Source organism: Oncorhynchus masou, chromosome 11, assembly GCF_036934945.1.
Source record: "Oncorhynchus masou masou isolate Uvic2021 chromosome 11, UVic_Omas_1.1, whole genome shotgun sequence".
Lineage (NCBI taxonomy): Eukaryota > Metazoa > Chordata > Actinopteri > Salmoniformes > Salmonidae > Oncorhynchus > Oncorhynchus masou.
This window is the reverse complement of record NC_088222.1, coordinates 37,469,455-37,497,229: the sequence shown is the minus strand read 5'-3', so window position 1 is coordinate 37,497,229 and position 27,775 is coordinate 37,469,455. Positions and strand designations below refer to the sequence as shown.

The window sequence follows — 27,775 nt, the reverse complement described above, 5'->3', positions numbered from 1 at the left end:
AGTCCATGCAACTTATTATCTAACTTGTTGGGCAAATCTTTACTCCTAAAGTTATTTAGGCTTGTGATAACAAAGGGGTTGAATAGTTGTTATTGACTTAAGACATTTCAGCTTTTCATATTATAATATATATATATAAATATATATTTTTACATTATTCCACTTTGTCATTATGGTGTATTGTGTGTTGTTCAGTGACACACAATCTAAGTGTAATCTATTTTAAATTCAGGCTGTAACAAAACAGAATATGGAAAATGTAAAGGGGTGTGAATACTTTCTGAAGCTCTGTATAAACAAGACTTGATAGGCAAACAATGCCTCCATGATTTTTCAAATGTCCTGCTGGGCTCTCAAACACATCTTGTTTGTCAGAGACACTCATTGCTGTAAACCCTGAGATTGTACTGACTTCACGGTTACAATCTAATCTAGCTTTGTGACCTGTGGTGGGCTCGCTTTATGTGGACCGTGAAACCAAGCCCTAGGAAGAGGCCCGGGTAAAGCAGAGTGCAGAGAAGCAGAGGACATAACTCACTGGCTTTTATGGATTCTTTATCATCTACTTAGCATGGTCACCTGACAGAAATCCAATGGTCACTGTGCAAAGCACATTCCCCATTCATACCTGATCAAATGGTGAAATGTAGTCACCCTCTCACGCCTTAAATAATTGTCATGTATGACACTCATCACACAGTAAAACCCTGCTGCTCTTTATGATCTTCTTACTGAAAGCTGGAGCCACAAAGAGAGAGAGAGAGGAAGGGAGGAGGATAAACTGAGGAAGAGAATGAAGTGAAATGGATGAATGTCATCATATTCAGGAATGACTTGGCTATAAAGTTGATGGTAATGCAGAAGGTGAAACATAAATAAAGTTTGGTTATCATTACTGTCATATTTCCATGACTCCTTTACTATTTCTAGGAAAGGATATACAGTACTTCACAGTTACAGGTCTCTCTCTCTCTCTCTCTCTCTCTCTCTCTCTCTCTCTCTCTCTCTCTCTCTCTCTCATACACTATCTATTCTCTCTTTATCTTTCTCTCTCACTACTTCTCTCTCCCTCTTTTTTTTTCTTACAGCAGACACAAGGTGCACTGAACCCTGGGAAGCACAAGGCATGAGGCTATAGACCACTGCAGCCCATGAGGACTACTGGACATCGATACAGAGCAGTGGACACCTAGAGCACCAGGACTGTAAGACAGTGACCCCAAATTAACCAGGTCAAAGGGGACCTGCTTTAGGGTTGTGACCCCATCATCAACAGTCTGGACCAGCACTGCCAGGTAGCCACCCACCATGAGTGGATGTGAACCTAGCCCTATACAGTAATTAGATACTGGCTGAGAGTGGAGGAAGGTCAAGTCAAGTGGCTCTCTAGGAGTCATACACTGTAATACACATCACAGCTGAAAGTCTGAATACCATCATGATAGATACAGCAGATAGGAAGAAAATAAAGGCATGGTTGTTTGGCCACAGGGTGATATCTGTATCTGTATCATGCTCTCCTTATAAACCTGATATGAATTAAACATTTCCCATTTTCTCTGACGGGTGTCATATTACGGACTAGGGATTGTAAAAATATTATGGAGTTGGCATTCTTTGCCCCATCTGTTAGATCAAGCATCTGGACTGGCGTAGTGATTACTCTCTGGGTGATGTGGTTAATGTGTGAAGAGACAGACACATCACTAATGGATGGGACTACTTTCTGCACGTTGCTTTTCTCAATCCACATTGACATCCCCCTGTGTAGCATCTAAAATGGGGTTTGCCACATCATCTGTGCAATTCTAAAAACCTGGTGATTTTTATGTCTGCATGCAGTATTACATGATTTAGCGATAGTTTTGCATACCCTAGCGTACCCAAGCCATTGTGCTAACGCAAGTTAGCATTAGCTCGCGCAACTACCTCTAACTTCTTTCCTACTGTACGCAGAGAGATAAAAAGGGCATCTGCCAGAATCTCGCAGTATCCCTTTCTTACCATATCTGTTTCCGAGCTCCTCCCTCATCAGTGTACTGATGTGGTTATTAAGTGTGCTATTCAATTTAAATTAGCCTCTACTGCAGTGAGTCAATGGGCTCTAATTGAGGCTAATCAATGAGCCTTTAATTATAATTATAACAAAAAAACAGCAGCAGGTAATGTCAGTATTCTGTGGACTCCTGCTAATTATGGTATGGGAGAGACAGGGGGATAGAGAGGGATGGGGGAAATATGGGAATACTCTATTGAGCATGCTCCATTAAAAATCTGGAATTCCCTGTTCAAAGCAGATTTGAATTACCACAAAGAAGGGCTCCATTGTGTCCTTGCATTCCAGGCTAATTCATTATTTTCTCCCATTGTTTTTCCTGTGTAATTGATTACGTGTGGTTTCCAAGGGAAGACGATGGAGGATCGCTGTAGCCTGCTCGTGGCACTTCAGTACTGTACTGGGCAGGCTCACGAGAATGTACAGTTGAAGTCGGAAGTTTACATACACCTTAGCCAAACACATTTGAACTCAGTTTTTCACAATTCTCGACATTTAATCCTAGTAAACATTCCCTGTCTTAGGTCAGTTAGGATCACCACTTTATTTTAAGAACGTGAAATGTCAGAATAATAGTATAGAGAATTATTTATTTCAGCTTTTATTTCTTTCATCACATTCCCAGTGGGTCAGAAGATGTCTGGCTTTTCTATGGCGGTTTTTGGAGCAGTGGCTTCTTCCTTTCTGAGCAGCCTTTCAGGTTATGTCGATATAGGACTCATTTTACTGTGGATATAGAAAAGTGTGCACCTGTTTCCTCCAGCATCTTCACAAGGTCCTTTGTGTTGTTCTGGAATTGATTTGCACTTTTCGCACCAAAGTACGTTCATCCATAGGAAACAGAATGCATCTCCTTCCTGAGCGCTATGACTGCTGCGTGGTCCCATGGTGTTTATACTTGAGTACTATTGTTTGTACAGATGACAGTGGTACCTTCAGGCATTTCGAAATTGCTCCGAAGGATGAACCAGACATGTGGAGGTCTGCAATTTGTTTCTTGAGGTCTTGGCTGATTTCTTTTGATTTTCCTGTGATGTCAAGCAAAGACACAATGAGTTTGAAGGTAGGCCTTGAAATACATCCACAGGTACACCTCCAATTGACTCAAATGATGTCAATTAGCCTATCATAAGCTTCTAAAGCCATGACAATTCCATTTTCTGGAATTTTCTAAGCTATTTAAAGGCACAGTCAACTTAGTGTATGTAAACTTCTGACCCACTGGAATTGTGATACAGTGAAATAAGTGAAATAATTTGTCTGTAAACATTTGTTGGAAAAATGACTTGTGTCATGCACAAAACTATAGTTTGTCAACAAGAAATTTGTGGAGTGGTTGAAAAAACAGTTTTAATGACTCCAACCTAATTGTATGTAAAATTCCGACTTCAACTGTACATGCAACATACACTGCCATTTTGCCACAGCTCACTCTGTCTTAATTAAAGGTCTCCAGAGTGCACAGTGTGTGGTCTCGTTTACAGTATACAACCATTATGGTTCTTCGGGGTTCTGGCTTATTCAGTGACGGTACAGTATTACCATAATATTACTCACACAGCTGAAAACAATTGCTCTAACTGATAAATCATAACCCTATTCTGCTCCACAATGGTGTATTAATAACCAAAAATATATATGAATAATATCCACATTGTGAGGAACTTGCAAACGTTATGTAAAAGCAACAGTAAACAGTTCAACTTTGAATTGCATTACAACAATGTTGATATCATAATACAGCCGTGCAGTCTCTCAGGGGTCTCTCATTGGACAATAATCCATGCATACTTATGGGGGCATCACAAGGATCACAATCAAACTCACTTTCTCCAGTGCTCTTGTCAGAAATATATAAGTGTCAAGCTTTATATTTTCATTTCATTGCGTACAGATGGATACAGGTACACTACACCTACTGTGGATTTATATAGCAATGTTCAATTTGGAGACCGTCTTCAAAGAGTTGCAGATCACTGTAATCAAGTGTTACCCTGCAGCACTGATTGAGCCTTGTGTTACAAAGCGAGACACATACGAATGAAACAATTAAACTCAATTTTTGCCTCTGAAAGCCAATTTACAGCCACATTTAAGTCGCAGATTGCTTTTGCCATCAATCAAAGGCTGTATTCTTATCCCAAAGTTGCTTGTTATGTTCTCTGGATGCAGCACCTGTCGCTCTTGTGTAATAAAAAATACAATCATTTCAGGGAGTTGATTAGCTTTTTAGAGATCTTGATTTACTTCATATCACAGCTAGCACCAAATTGTAAAGTTAGCATGATTCCAAACACCTCCCATATTCCCCATTGGATCCTGGGGTTTCCTGGATCCGTTTTTACAGTAGATAGTGCAATAAATGCCTAATGAATGCAGCGAAAGCTCTATCATAGATTTACAATGACCTCAGTTGGGCCAATTAAAGTTATATGCTCAGCATAATTATGCATTTTATTGGTTTGGACAAAAGCATTCATTTGGTAATGGCATGTGACAGTTTTATAGGAATCTGGCCTCACTTCATCCTGTCTGATGGATGGAATGACAGGGGGGGAAGCGGTCAGCAGCAGCTTTCCCAGGCCTAAGATCATTGGCTATATTTATTGATTGACACAGCTGTTGTTTGGCATGGTTTGGAGCACACGCAGACAGGCATAGATGCACACACACATACACACGCATGCATAAACACATACTGTATGCCTGCATGCCCAACCACACATATGCACAGAAACTATTAGTACAACAGAGGCCTATTTAGAACTAAGAAGGCTTTTCGACTGACGACTGTGGTTGCCAAGGCATTTGATGAACCCTGTGGCCCTTGGCAGCCCCATCAAAAAGGGTCAGAGATAAATGAAGTAATTGAAGAAACATCACTACATTTCTTATCTTTCCCTACCCTCTCTCTCTCTCTATTCCTTCCTCCCTCTCTCTCTCTGTACCCCTCCCGCTCTCTCTCTGTACCACTCCCTCCCTCTCTCTCTGCATCCCTGTGCTTAGTGGAAGGAAAGAGAAAGGGGAAACCTAGTCAGTTGCACAACTGAATGCATTCAACCGAAATATAGCTGAGTTGAATGGGGTAATGAACTCTGGCTGAGGAGCTCCGGGGGGGGGGGGGGGGGGGATAAATGTAGATGAGGGTTGTGAGTAATTGCTGCCTTGGGAGGGATGTTCAGAGATGATCAAATGCACGGAAAACAACCTGAAAACGTTCACCCTTTTTCTATGAATGTGAATGAATGATTGAAATGATTGGATTTGTGTTTGCTACATATTTTTGATTACCTTACTCAGATAGTGTAACAATATTATACAACATAAAAGTGACAGAATCTGCTCTTGTTCAAAAAAATTGGATGATTTCTCCAAATCGAAATAATACAGAATCACTCATCGTCCCTTATAGAAAACTTAGACGCAGAGTCTTTTATGTCTTATAGTCTAATTTATGTTAGACAGTTCTTTAAATGTGAGTTGTCAATTATTATTTTGTCTGTGATGATTGTTCATTCAATTGTTGACTAGCTGTCAAAGGGCAGCTATTTCTTGCTAAATTTCAATTAACCGTAAAAATGATTACATCCAAAAGATCACCACACTTAAAGATGGTGAGCAGTCAAGTTTAAAAGTCCAGTTCAATAAATTGCTAGTAGACTTTTGAGTATGATGCAGTGTCTGATCCAGTAACCTACCTGTCACCCGTAGCCTCTCTGCTCCCACCACCACCTCCTGATCATCAGCAGAGAACAGCAGCTTCCCTGTGCTAGATTTCACCTCCAACATCTTCCCTCGAGCACGCACTCCACTGGATCCTGGACAGAGCAAAAGGTGTCAGGAAAAGTCAGTGAAGTTCTAGTTTAACAGGTAGCTGCTATATGAAAAACCAAGAAAGACAGCTTGATTTATGCAAGGAGACAATAACTGAACTATAACGACAATCAAATACTTCAAGAGTAAGACAAAGTAAAGCAGATCAAAATATAGAATAAACGCAGCCCGACACCAAAACAAACAGCAGAGAAAAAACAACTCCTTTACTTGGATGATCCTGAAATGGTTTCATGTCGTGGGGAGAAACAAGCGATCTGAGCAGAGGGCGACTGACACGTCATGGAAACAATTGATTCTGCTTTGCTGTGTCTGGAGTGGAGTCTCTAGCATACCGTATTCCTATTGCTCACTGATCCACTCAACATCTTTGCACGATAATCAACAGCCAGAAGACAAATGTCACTGCAGTTTACCATGGGAGTAGTGTTTGTCTGTAGCTGTTCATGGATCGAAATGTTTGTTTGGAACAAAAGAGAACTCTCATCCATGTCAATGGATTTTCATCGCTTTGTACGGTGTCCATATTAGGACAAACCCTCCATGGATGTGTGACTGTCTCCGATCGTGTTGCATGATATTACCTGCAATAAGTTGTGTGACCAGCTGATTCTTCCCATTGAGGATATTGATGGACACATTTTTGGAGGATTGCAGTAACAGTGGGCTGCCCTGCAGAGACAAAGCAAGTAAACAAACAATACAGTTCACAAAAACACAAATCCAAAGATAGTGACCCTAGTGCTCAGTGTGAGTGTGTAACTAGGACTGTATGTTTTACAGATCATTTCCATTAGCCCACAAGTCAAGAGCCAATCTGAAATGCAAATCACGTCTGAACCCTAGATCTGTCTTACGTGCCAGAGTAATCTTGCATGCTTCAGTCAAGTTCTTAATTAAAGATAGTAGGCAGCCATTGTGTTGCGCTTAAAGCCAGCAAGATAATGCATCTCATATATATTAGAGATAATATTATGGTCCTTCATGCTTATTCAGGTTCCTTTCAGCTAAGCAGTACAGGAAATAAAGAAAATATTGATATTCCTGAATAGACATACGTCACTTTAACAATGTAGTTGAGCATATGAGATTCAAATTAAGAGGTTATGTCATATTGTTCTTTTAGTAAATTAGGCCCAACTGGCACAAGCAGGAATGGTTCTTGATCTGCTGCGATTCATGGAATTGAATTTCTAGCCTCCCAGACTCTTTCTCCTGCTACAGTGTGTATCCTTAGGACCTGCTTTCATGTACACTGATTGCCGCCTCTCGTCCCTATTAATGGTTTGTTCCACAAAATGAGTGCCTTTTGCATCCCTTTGATATTGTAAGTAGAAATTGTGCACACATATTTTATTTTAAAAACCTGTTTTATTAAATGAAGTGCCCTTTAATATACCATAAAACTTAAATTAAACGCCTGTCCCTTTTAATAGCCCGGCATCGAAACACATTTCAGCAAATAAACACTGGGTCTAAATGAATTGTTTACGAGTGAACTTCAGTGAGTACTGCAAAGATTGTAAAAGAGGATAAAGGAGAACAACATCCTTGCCATGGATGAGACAGCAGTGTTGCACATGACAGAATGGGATTTATGGCTGGTTTAAGATGAAATCGTCAACCCTTTTACTTTACTTGGCACTAAAACCTTTCAGAGGCATAGTTTCACCCTTAATATCACTGCCATCCACTCACCAATTGTATTCCTGAAAACTGCCATTTACACATGACAGCATAAGCTACAAATAGATATAATTGGTTTAGGGCTTTATGGGCGGGAACTTTCTTTTTTACGTCACCCAAAAGTCAGTATGTGAAGTGCTGTTTTGACAGTTTCAAAATGCAAATAAGTTAGATCAGTTTAGGTAATACATTTTTCAATTGTTTATGACAATGTAAATATTGTCACATGAAAGACAAAATTATTTTGTTGAAAAGTCTATTTTACAGTCCTGACTAAATTGCAGCTTGGCGTTTGCTAGTGGTAGCTGTGAGGTAGCAGCTAATGTTAGTTTGTTCTAACTAGCTATCCTCTTCCTCTGTTTCTGAATGAATTTATGTATATTTATTTTTCTGGCTAGCAACATAAGTGAGCTAGTTTGTGTAGTGCCATGATCCGATAACATAACTAAGTTTGTCACTACTATTGGCTAGTAAAATCTAGCCAGTTGGACAGTGATAGCCGCAAACTAAAACCGGGGATAGAGACAGGGAAGATAATTAACTTTCTGTTTCATCTGCTGCTGGCTTGCTAGCTAATGTTGACTCAAATGTGTTTTTCCACATGTAATTGATAAAACTGGATTTTTATTCTATAATGAATGTAATTGTGTCAATGTGACAAAATCCTCTCTGAATATCACTAGCTACCATGTAAAATATGGCTACTAGACAACAGTAGAAGCTATCTATGCTCCAACTTCAGTCTATCAGGTTTTCTGACGTGGTTTTCCTGTCTGGCAGAGATATATTTCTATGATTATACTGTTAGCTCCTGGTAGTTAGCTAGCTATATTACCGAAATTACTCAATCCTAAATTAACTAGATAGGATGGAATACTTTGAGTTTGGTCCACTATGACTGTCCCTGATCAGGTGATGTCTTATCCATGTGTGATGGATGAACCTATCCAGACACAAGCAAAGAAGTTTCCTGTAAGTCAAATACTTCTAGTTAGCCTACAGCCCTTTATAGTGACTCAAAAAGTTTTTAGAGTATGTGTTATGGATTAATGAAACAATAAATCATTATTTTTCCCACACAGAAAATCAACATTTGGCTAGCCAGGTCCCAGATCTGTTTATGATGTCTTGCCAACTCCTATTGTATGATTGTTGTCATGACATATTACCATATACGTTGGCTATACATAGGAGTTAGCTATATGACACAGTCTGATAAAATATCAAGCTAACAATTTGCTAATTGTCAGAACAGAAAGAGCGAAACTTTAATGTACCGGAGGCCAACTCTAGTAATCATAGGGTTTGTTTACAAGAAAGATACCAAGGAGAATAGGAAGTGGTTTGTTTGTGTGGCACCTGAATGAGAGGGAAAACGTTCATGGATCTTTGTTTTAGGTTGTGGCACTCCAGTTAGTATTAATCATTGTGGACATAGGCACCAAAAAATATAACTATCAAAGATGTCTACACTGACACCCTGTCTAGGAAATAGGGCTCCATTTGGAATGCAGCCCTAACATTGAAAGATGATAAACTATTGTTCCTCCTGTGCAGGGTGAACCTGGAGTTGTCCTACACTGAGTTGACAGAGGAGCTGGGTTGTGTGAGAGCTCTGTCTATCGAACAGATCCCGAAGAAGGCATCCCATGAGCTAATGGGTCAGTATGTCCCAAACACATCATGCAAATATTAAAGATTACACTCCATATTGAATAAAATAGAGTACCCTTGTGAAACCAGATTGACTACTGTGCTCACACTGGCTTCACTTCACTTGCAGAGAAACAGAATGTGAGCTTGTTTAGGTAGGTTATATAAATACGGTAAGCTTGATGCCATGCGAACTGATGCTTCAACTCCCCTTCCAGGTCTAAGAAACTCCCCAGCTCCCCAGCATCGCTCCGTGGCCTCTAAACACCCCTCCCCTCCCCAGACCACCTCCACCCTCACCTCCCCCCTTCTTTCCCAGTCTTCACCTCCTTCTGGCCCTGCCTCCTATTCCTGCCGGCCAACCAGCCACCGCTTCCAGTTCCTCCACAGCTACTCTGACATAGTCGACTCCTTTGCCTATTAAAGGACACAGCCACGGCTCCTCCATGACCCTCTCCTGCAATGCCCTCACCCTTGCATGTTTTTCTTTCCTTATACCAAACATCCTGGATGCCAGCATGTTTAATTCATGACTCTTATGGCCTTGCAGATGTAAATGACTTGTGAAGACTGTAAAATAATGTTGGGCTTTTAAATTGTTCCCCTTCGGACTGTTCACGTGATAGGCTATATGCCTAGTGTAATGGATGTACAGAAGAAATTGAAGTTGTAAAAGCCAATTATTGCTATTATAATGCTTATTCTAATCATATTATGTAATATCAGATACATTCTGATGGCAATATCCCTGAGATGAATGTTGTTTATAATGTTATTAAGTGTTATGTGAGACCTGAACGTGGCGTAAATTATTAGAATTTTCTTTCATGCTACACTTCTCAAAAGGCACCCAATTGGTGGAACAACCCTAATACAGTATACTATGTGGGAGAGGGAGAAGAGAGAGAGCGAGAGAGGAACAAGAGAGAGATGGAGGGAAAAAGCAGTAGAGAGGATCCTTGCTTAGGGTTTTCTATCTCTTTATCTCCTTTGGATCAGACAATTGTCTTCTCCCATTTTTCACCTCTATCGATAATTACTATTCCTCTCTCTCTCTCTCTCTCTCTCTCTCTCTCTCTCTCTCTCTCTCTCTCTCTCTCTCTCTCCTAGACAGATGAGATAAAGCATGTGGCTCTGCACATTATCAAACTATCCATCCATTGCATGCTCTGTGGTGTTATTACTGCCAGGCAGAGGGTGAGGGAATGTCTATCGCTCCATCTCCTATGACATCACCTCTCTCTGATACTACTCTCCCTCTTTTGTAAACCTTTGGCAAATATGACCATAACTCTATCCTCCTGATCTCTGCTTACAAGCAAAAACTTAAACAAGAAGTTCCAGTGAAGCGCTCAGTACATAAGTTGTCTGATGAAGAGGATGCTAAGCTACAAGACTATTTCACTAACACAGATTGGAATATTGTTCCGGGATTCATCCGATGTCATTGAGGAGTTTACCACATCAGTCACCGGCTTTAAGTGCATTGACGCTGTAGTTCCCACAGTGACAGTACGTACATATCCCAACCAGAAGCCATGGAGTAATCCGGACATTTATAAGAAATCCTTCTATGCCTTCTGACAAACCATCAAACAGGCAAAGTGTCAATACAGGACTAAGATCAAATTCTACTACACCGGCTCTGACACTTGTTGGATTTGACAGGGCTAGCAAACCATCATGGGAAAACCAGCCGAGAGCTTCCCAGCAAAGTGAGCCTACCAGACTAAATGCCTTCTATGGTCGATTCTAGCCCAGCAACAATGAACAATGCGTGAGAGCACCAGCTGTTCTGGATGACTGTGTGATTACGCTGAGTAAGATCTTTAAACAGGTTAACATTCACAAGTCCTCAGGGCCAGATGGATTAACAGGATGCGTTTTGACCATCTGGCAAGTGTATTTACTGACATTTTCAACCTCTCCCTGACCAAGTCTGTAATACCTACATGTTTCAAGCAGACCAACATCATCTCTGTGCCCATGAATGCCAAGGTAACCTGTCTAAATGACTACCACCCCGTAGCACTCACATCCGTAGCCATGCAATGTTTTGAAAGGCTGGTCATGGCTCACATCAACACCATCATCCCAGAATCCCTTGACCAACTCCAATTCGCATTTCCCACCCAAACACATCCACACATCTCTATTGCACTCCACACTGCCCGTTCCCACCTGGACAAAAGGAACAACTATGTGAGAATGCTGTTCATAGACTACAGCTCAGCGTTCAACACCATAGTGCCCTCCAAGGTCATCACTAAGCTAAGGTCCCTGGGACTGACCACCTCCCTCTGCAACTGGATCTTGTACTTCCTGATGGGCTGCCCCAGGTGGTGAGGGTAGGTGACAACACATCCGCCATGCTGACCATCAACACGGGGCCCCCTGTAGCGGTGCATGCTTAGTCCCCACCTGTACTCCCTGTTCATCCATGAGTGCGTGATGTTAGGACTAAAACCTCTACCTCAACGTGGGCAAGACAAAAGAGGTTATCGTGGGATGCAGGAAATGGAGGGCCGAACACGCCCACATTCACATCAATGGGGCTGTAGTGGAGCGCGTCCAAAGCTTTAAGTTCCTCAGTGTCCACATTGCTAAGGACCTATCATTGTCCAAACCCACCAACATAGTCGTTAAGAGGGCACAACAATGCCTCATCCCCCTCAGGAGGCTGAAAAGATTTGACATGGGCCCTCAGATCCTCCAACAATTCTACAGCTGTACCATTGAGAGCATTTTGACTGGCTGCATCACCGCTTGGTACGGCAACTGATCAGCATTCGACCGTAAGGCACTACAGCGTGTAGTACAGTACATCACTGGGGCCGAACTCCCTGCCATCCAGGACCTCTATAGAAGGCGGTATTAGAGGAAGGCCCTAAAAATGGTCAAAACTCCAGCCACCCAAGTCATAGACTGTTCTCTGTACTACTGCATGCCAAACGGTACCAGAGCGCTAAGTCTGGCACCAAAACGCTCCTGAATAGCCACCCATAAGCCATAAAACTGCTAAATAGTTAACCAAATAGTTACCCGGACAATCTGCATTGACTCTATGGACACACTGGACTCCACCCACACATACTTACACTGACACTCCAGCACAACACACACACACACACACACACACACACACACACACACACACACACACACACACACACACACACACACACACACACACACACACACACACACACACACACACACACACACACACACACACACACACACACACACACACTCATCACATATGCTGCTGCTACCGTCTATTATCTATCCTGTTACCTAGACACTTTACCCATACCTACCTCAATTTCCTTGTTGCCTGCACATCGGCCCTATGTATATAGAGTACCACAGTATGAGTCATAATAAACATAAAACCTAGCGGTCAAATAAGGAAATGGTTCCAATCATTTTTCCAGGTGACTTTGATCAATATATTTGCTTGTTTTGACCCTCCAAAAATGAAATGCTAATTAGTTGCTAATGTGGCTATCATAGAAAACTACAAATGCCATGATGATCTGGACGAGACTGCTGAATCGTGGCAAAAGTATGAATCTCTGGATTCACTCATTTAGTAATGAATAAATTTGCAAAATGTCTTTAAATTGACAATTCTGTGAGCTGTCTTGTGCAAGTTTTAAATTGACACAATACCTGTGAGCAAGAGATTACGTGCTGGATCTTGCAGGGATTTGTAGTCTGAGAGTGAATAGAGCCGAATATATTGATAAAAGCCACCCTGTCTGAGAGAGATTTACATAGTTATCAAAATGCCTACATGAAACACAGCCCTTATTTTAAGTGTTTCTAAAATTCCCTATGGGAAAAATAAATGGTGGAAAAACGATTGGAGCCATTTCCCAGTTTGACCGCTAGGTTTTATGGGTATTACGATACCTCCATTGTGGGGCTATAGAGCCAAACTATCATTGCTCATTGTTTATTTACTCCTCATGTTATAATTTTGTTATATTATTATAATGTTTTTTTTATTATTATTGTATTCTGCATTGTTTGGGAAGGGTAGTAAGTAATCATTTCACTTTGACTCAACTCCTGTTGTTTACAAAGCATATGACAATCAAAATGTTATTTAGTGGTGGACGTGTCAGGGGCAGTACTTACTGGTCTGGACTGAATTTCTTTAGCATATAGAGGTTGAAGAAACTCAGAGTCCCCCTCCAGTTTCAGGCCCTTCTCCGTTATTCTTAAATTGCCCATACCATCCTGTAGAGAAAGAGAAAAGGAATAGAATATGGTCAATATTTAAGTATGAGTTGAAGGTGTTCCATCTGCTGATGAAGCAAAGACATAAATAATAAATGTGTAATACAAAATTGGTACTAATGCACACATATCATGAATTCATCTCATCCATACTTCATTGGACATAAACATATTGATATAGGCATAAATTAACTAACTACAGTAATGGTGTGAATACCACAATATCAAGCACTGAATATTGGAACAGTGTTTACAAAGCCCCTATCTGTTTCTCTGTGTTACTGAACCATGTCAGACTAAAGGATATCAAGCAATGATTCGCAGAGCTTTGGAGAACAGAGAGGAGTTCACAGAGCACCTTTGATTCCAACAGGTTTGACTTTGACCTTTTGCTTCCCCCGTTCAATAAATAAGCATTGTGGATCACTGTAAAGATGATATACTCGTCTGATAAGAGACATGAGCTCTCGTTCTCTCTCTATTCGATCATCAGGAGAAACCAAGCCTCTTTTTTTTTCACCATATTTGATCCTGAGTTCTGAGGAGCATTACCAAATGGAGATCAAGACCCGTGCAATCCCTCTGGATCTGAATGCTTTAAAACACCTTCTGACAATCCCTCCTCTCTCCGTCTGCCCACCTCTTTCTACCTTCTCTATTCCAATTCTGACAAGATAGTGAGAAAGTGAGATCTGAACGTGGCTTGAATATGTATATATCTATCCTGTGGATCGGCAAACCATATGAGATGATATAGCTGATAAATGTAAGTAGCATAGACACTTTGAAGAAGGCAAAAGCCTATGATGACTAGATATATATATTTTTGCCACTCTGCAGTATGTCCACCATCCCACTATGGAGGAAAGTGACTGTCTTCATCATCAGATTCAGCCATTGATTTACATCAAAGATTCGGATTCACTCTGTCCTGCTTTTGCTGTATTATTATACACTTGTTACCCCCACAGTTCTTCCATTTCAGAAGCTATATGAACCATCACTGAAGACACACAATAGTTGATATAGTCACTTGTTCATCCTCTTCATCTCTCCCTCTGTTACAGAAACTCACATCATTTAGAGTTTCACATCCCCAGAGTTTGAGCATCTGAGACATGCTGTGACACTGTGTATAAATGCAAAGATCTCTGAGTACTGTAGGAAACTCGAATTCCAGGAATTCCACTGATTTTGTGAGCCTTGCACCTCTCCCAAAAGTGCGCAACATGAGAGTAACACAGCTAACAACCCACTGGGTAAAGATGTAGTTTCAAAGTCTAGTTTTGATTTACATTTGGTTGAGTTGTCAACTAATGTGAATTCAATGTGAAATCAACAACAAATATCACCATGTCATTTGATTTAGGTTAGAATTTGGGTGATAAACAGCCAGTTCCCTTATGTTGATTACTTTTTTCAAATCCAATCAGTTTTCCACGTTGACTCAACATTATCACATGGATTTTTTTTTAAATGATGTGGAAGCAATGTTGATCAACCAATTTTTCATTCCAGTGGGAAGAAACTTCACCATTATGAAGAGGGAGACTTTTTCATCTTTGAGAAACTTTCTGGCAATGTACCCTGGGGGTTTGAAACCGGTGCTGGACTATTCCTGGAATGTTTTTGGACAGAATAGTTGAAAGGTATCAAAACCTAATATCCTGGACAATTCGAGGTGAGATAGCCATAATCTCTTACCTCCCACACACACACACACCAATTTGGGTATAGGAATGCAACAGCCAGTGTTCTCTCTCTCTCTCTCTCTCTCTCTCTCTCTCTCTCTCTCTCTCTCTCTCTCTCTCTCTCTCTCTCCTCCCTACTCCCTCTCTCTCTGAGTGAACAGTATGGTGCTGGGTGGTTTGGGGAGGACAGGCAGGAGGCATGTCATGAATAATGCAGATAGGCACTCATTGACAGAGGAGCACCAGTACACTCAGGTGTGTCTTCTCCTCTCTTCTCTGTTTCTCTATTTTCCTCTACTCTCCTCGCTCCACATCGCTCCGGTCCGTCGGGAATCAACAAACCTTCACTCGCATGCCACAGTTTATGCAGCATCAAGGAGTAAATTGATTTCCACTCAACACATCTTGGCACGAATGTCACTGCTCTGGGAGTTTGATATTTATTGTGGACCCAAGAATGTGGAATGGAGCGTGTGGCTTGTGTGTAGCTTGCATGTGTAGTGTGTGTGTCTGTGAGCATGTGTGCATGCGTGCCTGCCTGCATTTGTGTGGGTGCCTCCCTGCCGGTCTGCCTGTGTCAGTGTGTGTGTGTGACAGTGTCCCTGGCTAAGATGTAGATTCCATCTCTTGATGTAACTGAGGGATGGCGGTGAGCCAGCAGGAGCGAAGCACACAGCCAAAACAACACTGCTCCTTGTCGACAGCTGTTAAGGGTCCTCTCCACCAAGCCACCAGATCTTATCTGCCACGCTGACAAAAGGAGACAACGACACAGCAGCAGCACACATTTGCATGAGAGTCAGGAGGTTGTTTGCCCCCTGTTAGCTAATGAATGCACATGCATCAGTACAGGTGACCTACCTGCTGAACAGAACCAAGCTGTCAAGCTGTGCCAGGCATAGTGGGCTGGGCAGGAGACACAAGGTGATGGGGCAGTGTCTGGGACAAAGGACGCTTTGAGACGTGAGAATGCAAGTGCATGCTCTCACACAAACACACACAGATGTGCACACATACACAGATGGCGTACACACACACACACACACACACACACACACACACACACACACACACACACACACACACACACACACACACACACACACCCACACACACACACACACACACACACACACACAGTCTCACTCCAGAGAGAAAGTGTGGGGCACCTTGAAATCACTACGATTCATAATGTCAATATTGAGGGATCTCAGAGCTATTATCTAATGACAGCATCAACATGTAACTTATTCCCTCATCACTTGAGGCAAGAACAAATAAAGTGAGATGATTTAAACATCTTTATGACTAACAGAGAACATTATTAGTTAGTTTTTCTATATGCTGTAGTCACTGCACAGGATCTATTTATTAGGATACTCATAAAAATCATAAAATCATGTATTTTACATGAGAGACAGTACTTTTCCTTTGCAAACTCTGCATGACTGTACACAATCGCTAATTTGAGTTTAAATGATTAGCAAACATTCCTTTCCTGACTGAGCCATTACAATTATTAAATTGCCGAAAAACTATTCTACTGAATCATGTAAAATAAGTATAACACATCAGTGGATATAAGAAGAAGATTGACGAAAAATAACAGATGAGCTTTAGGCCTAGTTCATATTGTCCGGTAAAACAGGTAGGTTGTTGCTATGGTAGAAATAGATGTAACTATTTTAGAGAGGGTTGGAGGCCATGGCATGGTTCATTAACATATAGAATGGGATTACAAAATTCCTCTGCATACAGCCTAGCCATGATTCATAAAGTCTAATACATTACAATCTATCAGGATATACGATGTGATCATACTTAAGGATTACCATAGCTTAAATTACAACACCCCTTCCAGCAGCTTACAGTTTTAACCCCTGAATGAAGGATATAATGATCAATTGCAGATCACAGGACATGAAAACAAACAACAAGCCAGATGCTATAGTTGAAAATGTGAGAATTATGTGTAGAATTGAAATGACAGCCGTTGTTTTCACTTTAAATGCCTTCTGTCACTACAACTTGTCCTAAAGTGAAAAAATAAATAAATAAATGACAAAACAGACAAATGTCTAGCTCAGACATTTGGTGCTCCTTCAACGCTCCTTTGCCACCCTAGTGGCTTTGCTTGCTACTTCAGCTCTAAGTCCTCAGTAATACATTTTGACAATGCACTGATAAAAAGTTTCAACCCTCAGATTTCAAATTACAACACCACAGCCCGTCTTGCAGACGATTCCACTTATTCCACAAGTGATAGCTGCAATTCTGCTGTGGTCATGTAGCTATATATATATATACAGTTGAAGACAGAAGTTTACATACACTCAGTTTGGAGTCATTAAAACTCATTTTTCAACCACTCCACAAATTTCTTCTTAACAAACTATAGTTTTGGCAAGTCGGTTTTGGCAGGTTTTGGTAAGTCGGTTAGGACATCTACTTGTGCATGACACAAGTAATTCTTCCAACAACTGTTTACAGACAGATGATATCACTTATCACAATTCCAGTGGGGCAGCAGGGTAGCCTAGTGGTTAGAGCTTTGGACTAGTAACCAAAAAGTTGTAAGTTCATTTCCCCGAGCTGACAAGCTCATCCATTCTGCCCCTGAACAGGCAGTTAACCCACTGTTCCTAGGACGTTATTTAAAATAAGAATTTCTTCTTAACTGACTTGCCTAGTTAAATAAAGGTAAAATAGATTAAAAAACAATTCCAGTGGGTCAGAAGTTTACATACACTAAGTTGACTGTGCCTTTAAACAGCTTGGAAAATTCCAGAAAATTATGTCATTGCGTTTAGAAGCTTGCGATAGGCTAATTGACATCATTTGAGTCAATTGGAGGTGTACCTGTGGATGTACACTGCTCAAAAAAATAAAGGGAACACTTAAACAACACAATGTAACTCCAAGTCAATCACACCTCTGTGAAATCAAACTGTCCACTTAGGAAGCAACACTGATTGACAATACATTGCACATGCTGTTGTGCAAATGGAATAGACAGCAGGTGGAAATTATAGGCAATTAGCAAGACACCCCCAATAAAGGAGTGGTTCTGCAGGTGGTGACCACAGACCACTTCTCAGTTCCTATGCTTCCTCTGGCTGATGTTTTGGTCATTTTTGAATGCTGGCGGTGCTTTCACTCTAGTGGTAGCATGAGACAGAGTCTACATCCCACACAAGTGGCTCAGGTAGTGCAGCTCATCCAGGATGGCACATCAATGCGAGCTGTGGCAAGAAGGTTTGCTGTGTCTGTCAGCATAGTGTCCAGAGCATGGAGGCGCTACCAGGGTACAGGCCAGTACATCAGGAGATGTGGAGGAGGCCGTAGGAGGGCAACAACCCAGCAGCAGGACCGCTACCTCCGCCTTTGTGCAAGGAGGAGCAGGAGGAGCACTGCCAGAGCCCTGCAAAATGACCTCCAGCAGGCGACAAATGTGCATGTGTCTTCTCGAATGGTCAGAAACAGACTCCATGAGGGTGGTATGAGGGCCCGACGTCCACAGATGGGGGTTGTGCTTACAGCCTAACACCGTGCAGGATGTTTTTCATTTGCCAGAGAACACCAAGATTGGCAAATTCGCCACTGGCGCCCTGTGCTCTTCACAGATGAAAGCAGTTTCACACTGAGCACATGTGACAGATGTGACAGTCTGGAGACGCCGTGTAGAACGTTCTGCTGCCTGCAACATCCTCCAGTATGACCGGTTTGGCGGTGGGTCAGTCATGGTGAGGGGTGGCATTTCTTTGGGGGGCCACACAGCCCTCCATGTGCTCGCCAGAGGTAGCCTGACTGCCATTAGGTACCGAGATGAGATCCTCAGACTTCTTGTGAGACCATATGCTGGTGCGGTTGGCTCTGGGTTCCTCCTAATGCAAGACAATGCTAGCCCTCATGTGGCTGGAGTGTGTCAGCAGTTCCTGCAAGAGGAAGGCATTGATGCTATGGACTGGCCCACCCATTCCCCAGACCTGAATCCAATTGAGCACATCTGAGACATCATGTCTCGCACCATCCACCAACGACACGCTGCACCACAGACTGTACAGGAGTTGACGGATGCTTTAGTCCAGGTCTGGAGGAGTTCCCTCAGGAGACCATCCGCCACCTCATCAGGAGCATGCCCAGGCATTGTAGGGAGGTCATACAGGCACGTGGAGGCCACACACACTACTGAGTCTCATTTTGACTTGTTTTGAGGACATTACATCAAAGTTGGATCAGCCTGTAGTGTGGTTTAGGTTGGATCAGCCTGTAGTGTCCACTTTAATTTTGAGTGTGACTCCAAATCCAGACCTCCATGGGTTGATAAATTTGATTTCCATTGAGAATTTTTGTGTGATTTTGTTGTCAGCACATTCAACTATGTACAGAAAAAAGTATTTAATAAGAATATTTCATTCATTCAGATCTAGGATGTGTTATTTTAGTGTATTTCAAGGCCTACCTTCAAACTCAGTCTCTCTTTTCTTGACATAATGGGAAAATCAAAAGAAATCAACCAAGACCTCAGAAAAGAAATTGTAGACCTCCACAAGTCTGATTCATCCTTGGGAGCAATTTCCAAATGCCTGAAGGTACCACGTTCATCTGTACAAACAATAGTATGCAAGTATAAATACCATTGGACAACGCAGCCATCATACCGCTCAGGAAGGAGACACATTCTGTCCTAGAGATGAACGTACTTTGGGGTCAGAAGTGCAAATCAATCCCAGAACGACAGCAAAGGACCCTGTGAAGATGCTGGAGCAAATGGATACAAAAGTATCTATATCCACAGTAAAACGAGTCCTATATCGATATAACCTGAAAGGATGCTCAGCAAGGAAGAAGCCACTGCTCCAAAACAACCATAAAAATGACAGACTATGGTTTGCAACTGCACATGGGGACAAAGATTGTACTTTTTGGAGAAATGTCCTCTGGTCTGATGAAACAAAAATAGAACTGTTTGGCCATAATGACCATCGTTATGTTTGGAGGAAATAGGGGAGCCGAAGAACACCATCCCAACCATAAAGCACGGGGGTGGCAGCATCATGTTGTGGGGGTGCTTTGCTGCAGGAGGGACTGGTGTACTTCACAAAATAGATGGTGTGATGAGGCAGGAAAATTATGTGGATCTATTGAAGCAACATCTCCAGACACCAGTCAGGAAGTTAAAGCTTGGTCACAAATGTGTCTTCCAAATGGACAATGACCCCAAGCATACTTCCAAAGTTGTGTCAAAATGGCTTAAGGACAACAAAGTCAAGGTATTGGAGTGGCCATCACAAATCCCTAACCTCAATCCTATAGAAAATGTGTGGGCAGAACTGAAAAGCATGTGAGAGCAAGGAGGCCTACAAACCTGACTCAGTTACACCAGCTCTGTCAGGAGGAATGGGCCAAAATTCACCCAACGTATTGTAGGAAGCTTGTGGAAGGCTCCCCGAAACGTTTGACCCAAGTTAAACAATTTAAAGGCAATGCAACCAAATACTATTTGAGTGTATGTAAACTTCTGACCTACTTGGAATGTGAAATAAAAGCTGAATTGTCTTTCAACTATGCTTCTGACATTTCAGATTCTTAAAATAAAGTGGTGATCCTAACTGACCTAAGGCAGGGAGGGACACAAAGTTGGTAAACTGAGTTTAAATGTAGTTGGCTAAGGTGTATGTAAACTTCTGACTTCAAGTGTACATAAATATACAATATATAGTGGAATTGCCTTTCAGATTGCTCTATGCAGCATCCAAATACCACATCTACTGATCGAGGCCTTCAAAGCAAAGAGAAGCCAACACCACATCATCCATCAAGAGTATTTTGGCTTTGAGGAGGAGAGTAAGAGAGAGTGAGAGGGAAAGAAAGGAGCAGATAGAGAAAGAGGGAGATGGAGAGAGAGGAAAAGAGACAATGGAGACAGACACAATAGAGAGGGAAAGAGATGTTGGAGACAGACACAGTAGAGAGGGAAAGAGACGATGGAGACAGACACAATAGAGAGGGAAAGAGACGATGGAGACAGACACAATAGAGAGGGAAAGAGACGATGGAGACAGACACAATAGAGAGGGAAAGAGACGATGGAGACAGACACAATAGAGAGGGAAAGAGACGATGGAGACAGACACAATAGAGAGGGAAAGAGACGATGGAGACAGACACAATAGAGAGGGAAAGAAAGTGAGATGGGAAAGAAGAAGAGGAGCGAGACACAGAAAGAAAAAGAGAGGGGTGAGAGAGAGAGATATCTGTCCCATTGAATTAACCTGGCAAAGTGTGCACACCACTCCATCTGAGTTTGACCCTGATTTAAGAGAGGGGGATTCACTGTCAGTCAGCTGCTATAGATTTCCTATTAACTTCATATTCATTTGGGCTGTACAACACAACCCTGAGCCGCCTATAGGAGTGCTGAATCAAGATGTGCCATGACAGTGATTGATATCCTGTGCCAGAACACACTAGAGCCCCCTCCCCGTAATGGATGGCTCATGATACAAGACCAAAAAGTGCAATTATCACCTCTTCATTTCTCATCTGTCACCGCTAATTGTAAACAGTTATTATTATTTTTTTCAGGTGGACATGAGGGAGGCTGAAAGAGCTCCTAGGAAGGGGCAGTGATTGTCACACTCAAGCCCTGACTTTGTGACTGTGCACTCTCCGAATTGAAGAGACACAGTTTGGACATTGATTGACTGGGCTGATGATGAAACGCAATGTCCTGGAATTGACCTGACCGAACCGCTCAAGCAGAGGGAAGTTGACTGTCCACCACCACCACCTGCACCAACTTTGTGTCCCTCCAAGACGACCGCAAAAACTAAAGTGCCTCTGCAGCAATCCCCGTCACTCTCTGTTTGCACACCGAGACACTTCAAATTAGGTATTTTTCATAGCCTCCTAGCATCTCCCCCAGATCCATGCCACTAGATCAGGATTCCATAACAACCTGCATGTACAAATTTACGACACCAGGGCTTTATTGACTCTGAGCAGGGAGATTGAATAGCCTTGTTTTCAAGGCACAACATCAATGGGAAGTGCTGGCTTCAAGGTCTTAATAGATTCTGCCACAGCAGAGTGGGGAAGGCTTTTTACTCCCCTACTGCAGAGACACTGGACAAAGGCAAGCCTCTTATTCCCTCTCTGTGCTCCTTTTCAATATGACTGCTACGGTGCCTCCCCCCAGTAAAAAAAAAGTATTCTCTCTTTGTCATCCTCTGTCTAACACTGAAAAACAGGCAATTTTCTTGAGATATTTTACAGAAGAACCCGCTGTATGTTTCTATTGAGTTATGATATTTTGCACTGCCCTTGGACCCAGTTATGAAAGCTATAGCCAATCGTGATGTATAGATTGTCCTGTCTATTTTAGCAGGGAAGTGTCAATGGCAATGTATGTTCCCTCCGGACTCGAACATGGCCCTGCAACTCTAGAGATAATGTTTTAATTGATTGGAGGTGACCTGTATAACGCTAAATATGATTAACTAGAGCTGTGTAGAAGAGAGTGTTGGGGCTTACGTTTATTTTTGTGTAAAAATGTTTTGTGGAATGTACTACGCTGCTCTACTACGTTGTTGAGATACATCGAGTTTCCTTGTAGGCCTATTTGGCAGGAAAACTGTGAAGCGAGCTGTAGCCTATTTATGAGTCTTTCATTAAAGAATGTGAAATAATGCTGTGTTTATTTTCTGCTTTTCATTAAATCGTGTAGCTGTTCTTTAGGCTATGGCCTAAAATACATTTGTTAATATGGGCAAAATATTATAGTATAGCGTAGGCTACCGAATTTATGAAAGTAAGCAGTTCATGCTAAGATTTTGGGATCTGGTAAAAGGCCGACATTTGTGCATTCCAATTCAAAATAGACTGCCACATGACAAAATAAATAGAAACATGACAAAATAAATGGAAACATGACAAAAGAAATGGAAACATTGTAACAACAGCCTCTATGATTAAAGGGATCGGAGTCCCTGCAGACGACACTACAGTGGTAGGCTTGATTACCAACAATGACGAGACAGCCTATAGGGAGGAGGTGAGGGCCCTTGGAGTGTCGTGTCAGGAAACAACCTCACAGTCAACATCAACAAAACAAAGGAGATGATCGTGGACTTCAGGATACAGCAGAGGGAGCACCCCACTATCCACATCCACGGGACAGTAGTGGAGAAGGTGGAAAGTTCCTCAGTGTACAAATCACGGACAAACTGTAATGGTCGACCCACACTGACAGCGTGGTGAAGAAAGTGCAGCAGCGCCTCTTCAACCTAAGGAGGCTGAAGAAATTTGTCTTGTCACTGAAAACACTCACCCACTTTTACAGATGCCGGGCTGTATCACCGCCTGGTACGGCAACTGCTCCGTCCACAACCGTAAGGCTCTCCAGAGGGTAGTGAGGCCTGCACAACGCATCACCGGGGGCAAACTACCTGCCCTCCAGGACACATACACCTCCCGATGTCACAGGAAAGCCAAAAAGATCATCAAGGACAACAACCACCGAGCCACTGCCTGTTCACCCCGTTATCATCCAGAAGGCGAGATCAGTACAGGTACATCAAAGCTGGGACCGAGAGACTGAAAAGCAGCTTCTATCTCAAGGCCATCAGACTGTTAAACAGCCATCACTAACATTGAGTGGCTGTTGCCAACATACTGAGTCAAATCTCTAGCCACTTTAATAATAAAAAATTGGATGTAATAAATGTATCACTAGTCACTTTAAACAATGCCACTTTATATAATGTTTACATACCCTACATTACTCATCTCATATGTATATACTGTACTCTATACTTTCTACTGCATCTTGTCTATGCCGTTCGGCCATCGCTCATCCATATATTTATATGTTCATATTCTTATTCATTCCTTTACACTTGTGTGTATAAGGTAGTTGTTGTGAAATTGTTAGAGTACTTGTTAGATATTACTGCGCGGTCAGAACTAGAAGCACAAGCATTTCACTACACTCGCATTAACATCTGCTAACCATGTGTATGTGACCAATAAAATTTGATTTGATTTTTAAGCCCACTATGTTACCTATTTGTTATCATTAAATGTCCCGAATAATAGATTGGAAAATATGTTGGGTGTCGTGAAATAGACTAGGTAGGCTATCCTACACAATTGTGCACAGTAGCCTACATCCAACACGGATCACAATTGTCTTCACTTGCGCAATGAATGAGACATTTTTTTTTTTTTTTAAATTTGACCTTTATTTAACCAGGCAAGTCAGTTAAGAACACATTCTTATTTTCAATGACGGCCTGGGAGCAGTGGGTTAACTGCCTGTTCAGGGGCAGAACGACAGATTTGTACCTTGTCAGCTCGGGGGTTTGAACTCACAACCTTCCGGTTACTAGTCCAACGCTCTAACCACTAGGCTACCCTGCCGCCCCATCAACATATTCTGGACATTCTTCCGAATAATATTTGTCCCGCACTGACTGTTTTGGCATGGCAAAAACAGTCATTCAGAAAAATATTTCCTGGATGGATGGATGATGATCAACAATATCACTAGGCCTAACTAAACAGCTGGATACCAAATGCCCTCCCAACATGTGAGGTCTGTATCGATATACGTACGTGTTAGGTGAATACTTCTGTAAGAAGCATTCGATTTTGCAATCGCGTACATCATTTTGGATTTGGGTGCTAATGAAAACAGTTTTAATGGACTAAAATATCAATATGAACATTTGATAAAGTGGTGCTGCCGTTAATAGTGCACCATCTCATATACTGAGCAATACTTTTGTCCTGCTGATGGCTCATAAGGAGTTGACGGGTTTTGTATTCAGATAATTGATTAGACTAGATCAGATCACACCTAGTTTACTGGTCAATCAGCTCATAGTTGTCTGGACACGTTCCTATGTGCAGCGCATGTCAGTCATATTTCCTTATATATTTTAGAATACAACTGGAAGCCTATTGATACAGACTTTACATAGGCTATTGGTGCTGATCACTAATATTCCTCACATCTCTGGAATTATTTAGTATGCTGCCGACAAACAGCTGGGCAGAATATCTAATAATTAGCCTATCCTAAAAACTCATCACGACTATGCTGAAAATGAATGAATTTGTACAGCCCTTGCTAAAGCCAATTATGACGTTTGAGTAGGCTAGGTTTATTCAAGGAAATATAATGGGCCCAGTTTCATTATATTGATAAATAGATTTTATAGAGCAAATTGAAAGAACATTCATTATTACAAGATTGAAATAACTTTGTTGTGTATTAATGAATATATTGGTAGGCTTATGAATGAGATTTTTTAAGTTATTCGCCCCAATCCTGTTTTATTTATTCTGTCTTTTATTTGATTTCACCTTTATTTAACCAGGTAGGTCAGTTGAGAACTGTTCTCATTTACAACTGCGACCTGGCCAAGATAAAGCAAAGCAGTGCGACAAAAAACAACACAGAGTTACACATGGAATAAACAAAAGTACAGTCAATAACAATAGAACAATCTATATACAGTGTGTGCAAATGGAGTAAGGGGGTAAGGCAATAAATAGGCCATAGTAGTGAAGTAATTACAATTTAGCAAATTAACACTGGAGTGATAGATGTGAAGATCATGATGTGCAAGGAGAAATACTGGTGTGCAAAAGAGCAAAAAAATGTAATAAAACCAATATGGATTGTTGGATTGGCTATTTACCAATGGTCTGTGTACAGCTGAAGCGATCGGTGAGCTGCTCAGATAGCTGATGCTTAATGTTAGTGAGGGAGATATAAGTCTCCAACTTCAGCAATTTTTGCAATTCTTTCCAGTCATTGGCAGCAAAGAACTGGAAGGAAAGGTGGCCAAAGAAGGTGTTGATGACCAGTGAGATATGCCTGCTGGAGCATGTGCTACGGGTGGGTGTTCTTATAAGTGACCAGTGACCTGAGATAAGGCAGAGCTTTATCTAAAAGGAAGGCAACAGGAAATACACTTGCCTAATAAACAAGTGTATTTTAACTTCATAAGTGAACCAATATATAAGAGCCTTCAGACAGGTTAAAACTAGTTTTTCCCATGGAGAAATATGACAGCCTTCACTTCCCCATGGTGCCACCAGCCAGCTGGCGTTCCTCAGCCAATTGCGCACACACGGATGAGAGTTGCCAACAAAGGAGTTCACTTCTGCTGTAGCCTTTGCTGTAAAATATAACTCGTTGCGGCGGTGCTTTGGGGGATGGTGTAGTACAAGGTGAGTACAGTAGGTATGGGGAAGGGTCTCTCTCTCTCTCTCTCTCTCTCTCTCTCTCTCTCTCTCTCTCCCCCTCTCTCTCTCCCCCTCTCTCTCTCCCCCTCCCCCTCTCTCTCCCCCTCCCCCTCTCTCTCTCTCTGTCTCTCTCTCCCTCTCCCTCTCCCTCTCTCTCTCTCTCTCTGTCTCTCTCTCTCTCTCTCTCTCTCGGGGGATTGGAAACCAATTGCAATCCTTCCTCTCGCCCCTGATCAAGTTGAGTTAGAGACTCAGACCTGTCAACACTCCTTTATCCTGGCTCTAATGTTGATTTCACATGGGAGATGTCTTGCATTTCCACTATTATACACCATCCCCATCCAAACAGAGACTCTGTAGAGGAATTTTAATCTGTGTAACTGCTTAGTTATTCATCGTTCCCCGAGGGTAATTGTGTGGCGCCACATGGTAGAAAACGGGTCACAGACGGCAGCATTTTTTTTAACATCCTATACAGTAGAATTGCTTTTAGTGTATTCTGTACAGTATGAATAAGAGTGAGAATAGTCAATTGAATAAAAAAATGTATGCCTGAGATTCTAAAGCTTTTCATTTTGACTAGTTCGTTGAGGTAGTACGTTGAATCGTCCTGCATTCCGCCAATGTTATCTCCCATCCTCGAAATATAGCGAGTCAGCCCTATATACTGGGACAAGTTGTCAGAGTTATCTCCTGTCTACGTTTTGATCTCTACATTTTGGTTATTTTCTCCCCATGATAAAACCATAACCTTCAGGCTATGCCACATCAGAAGTGGCATCCTGGGCATTCACTGGGAATCCACAATATTGTCAAAGCTGTTTAAAACTAAATTGGATAGTATTTTTAAGTCTAAAATATATTCATGTCTATTTTTCACGTTATTGTATTATTATTATTATTATGTTAATAGCAAATACTGTGCCATCAAAAAGTGAATCCCATCATCAGATAGAAAGACACAGAGGGAGAGAGAAGGAGAGAAAGGGGATAGACAGAAGATCTGAAATAGATTTCCCTTGTCTTGAAAACATGTAGATTTGTCAATGATCTGCACATCTTGTTTTCTCAGGGCCCCTGCAGTGAGCTTAAAGAGAGAGAATGGCCTGCAAGGCAAGAAATAATGACAAGTAACATCACTCCTATCTGTGAATGCCAGTATTGATATTTACTTTAGATCAATTGGGGAAAAGTGTCTATCTGAGAAAGTCTGCAAAGAGCAAGTGTTTGGCATTGAGACAAAGTGCAGCATGAGGTAGGAAAATAATAATAACTGCTATCATGTTTTTTTTATTTAGAATAACCGCAATCATATCTACTACCACCCTGAATGTAGAGTGCAGTAATA

At 41.7% G+C, this 27,775-nt stretch overlaps 1 protein-coding gene across 1 annotated transcript in view; it reads right to left on the bottom strand.

The window, feature by feature from the left end:
* The window catches only part of LOC135548627 (delta-sarcoglycan-like), a 92,964-nt gene that overhangs the window by 42,310 nt on the left and 22,879 nt on the right, over nucleotides 1-27,775 (bottom strand). Inside the window, exons 3-5 of the mRNA XM_064978428.1 lie at nucleotides 13,376-13,477; nucleotides 6,475-6,562; nucleotides 5,755-5,874 (exon numbers count right to left, since the gene is read on the bottom strand). Coding sequence (XP_064834500.1) covers nucleotides 5,755-5,874; nucleotides 6,475-6,562; nucleotides 13,376-13,477 — 310 coding nt within the window. The remainder of the gene's footprint in view (nucleotides 1-5,754; nucleotides 5,875-6,474; nucleotides 6,563-13,375; nucleotides 13,478-27,775) is intronic.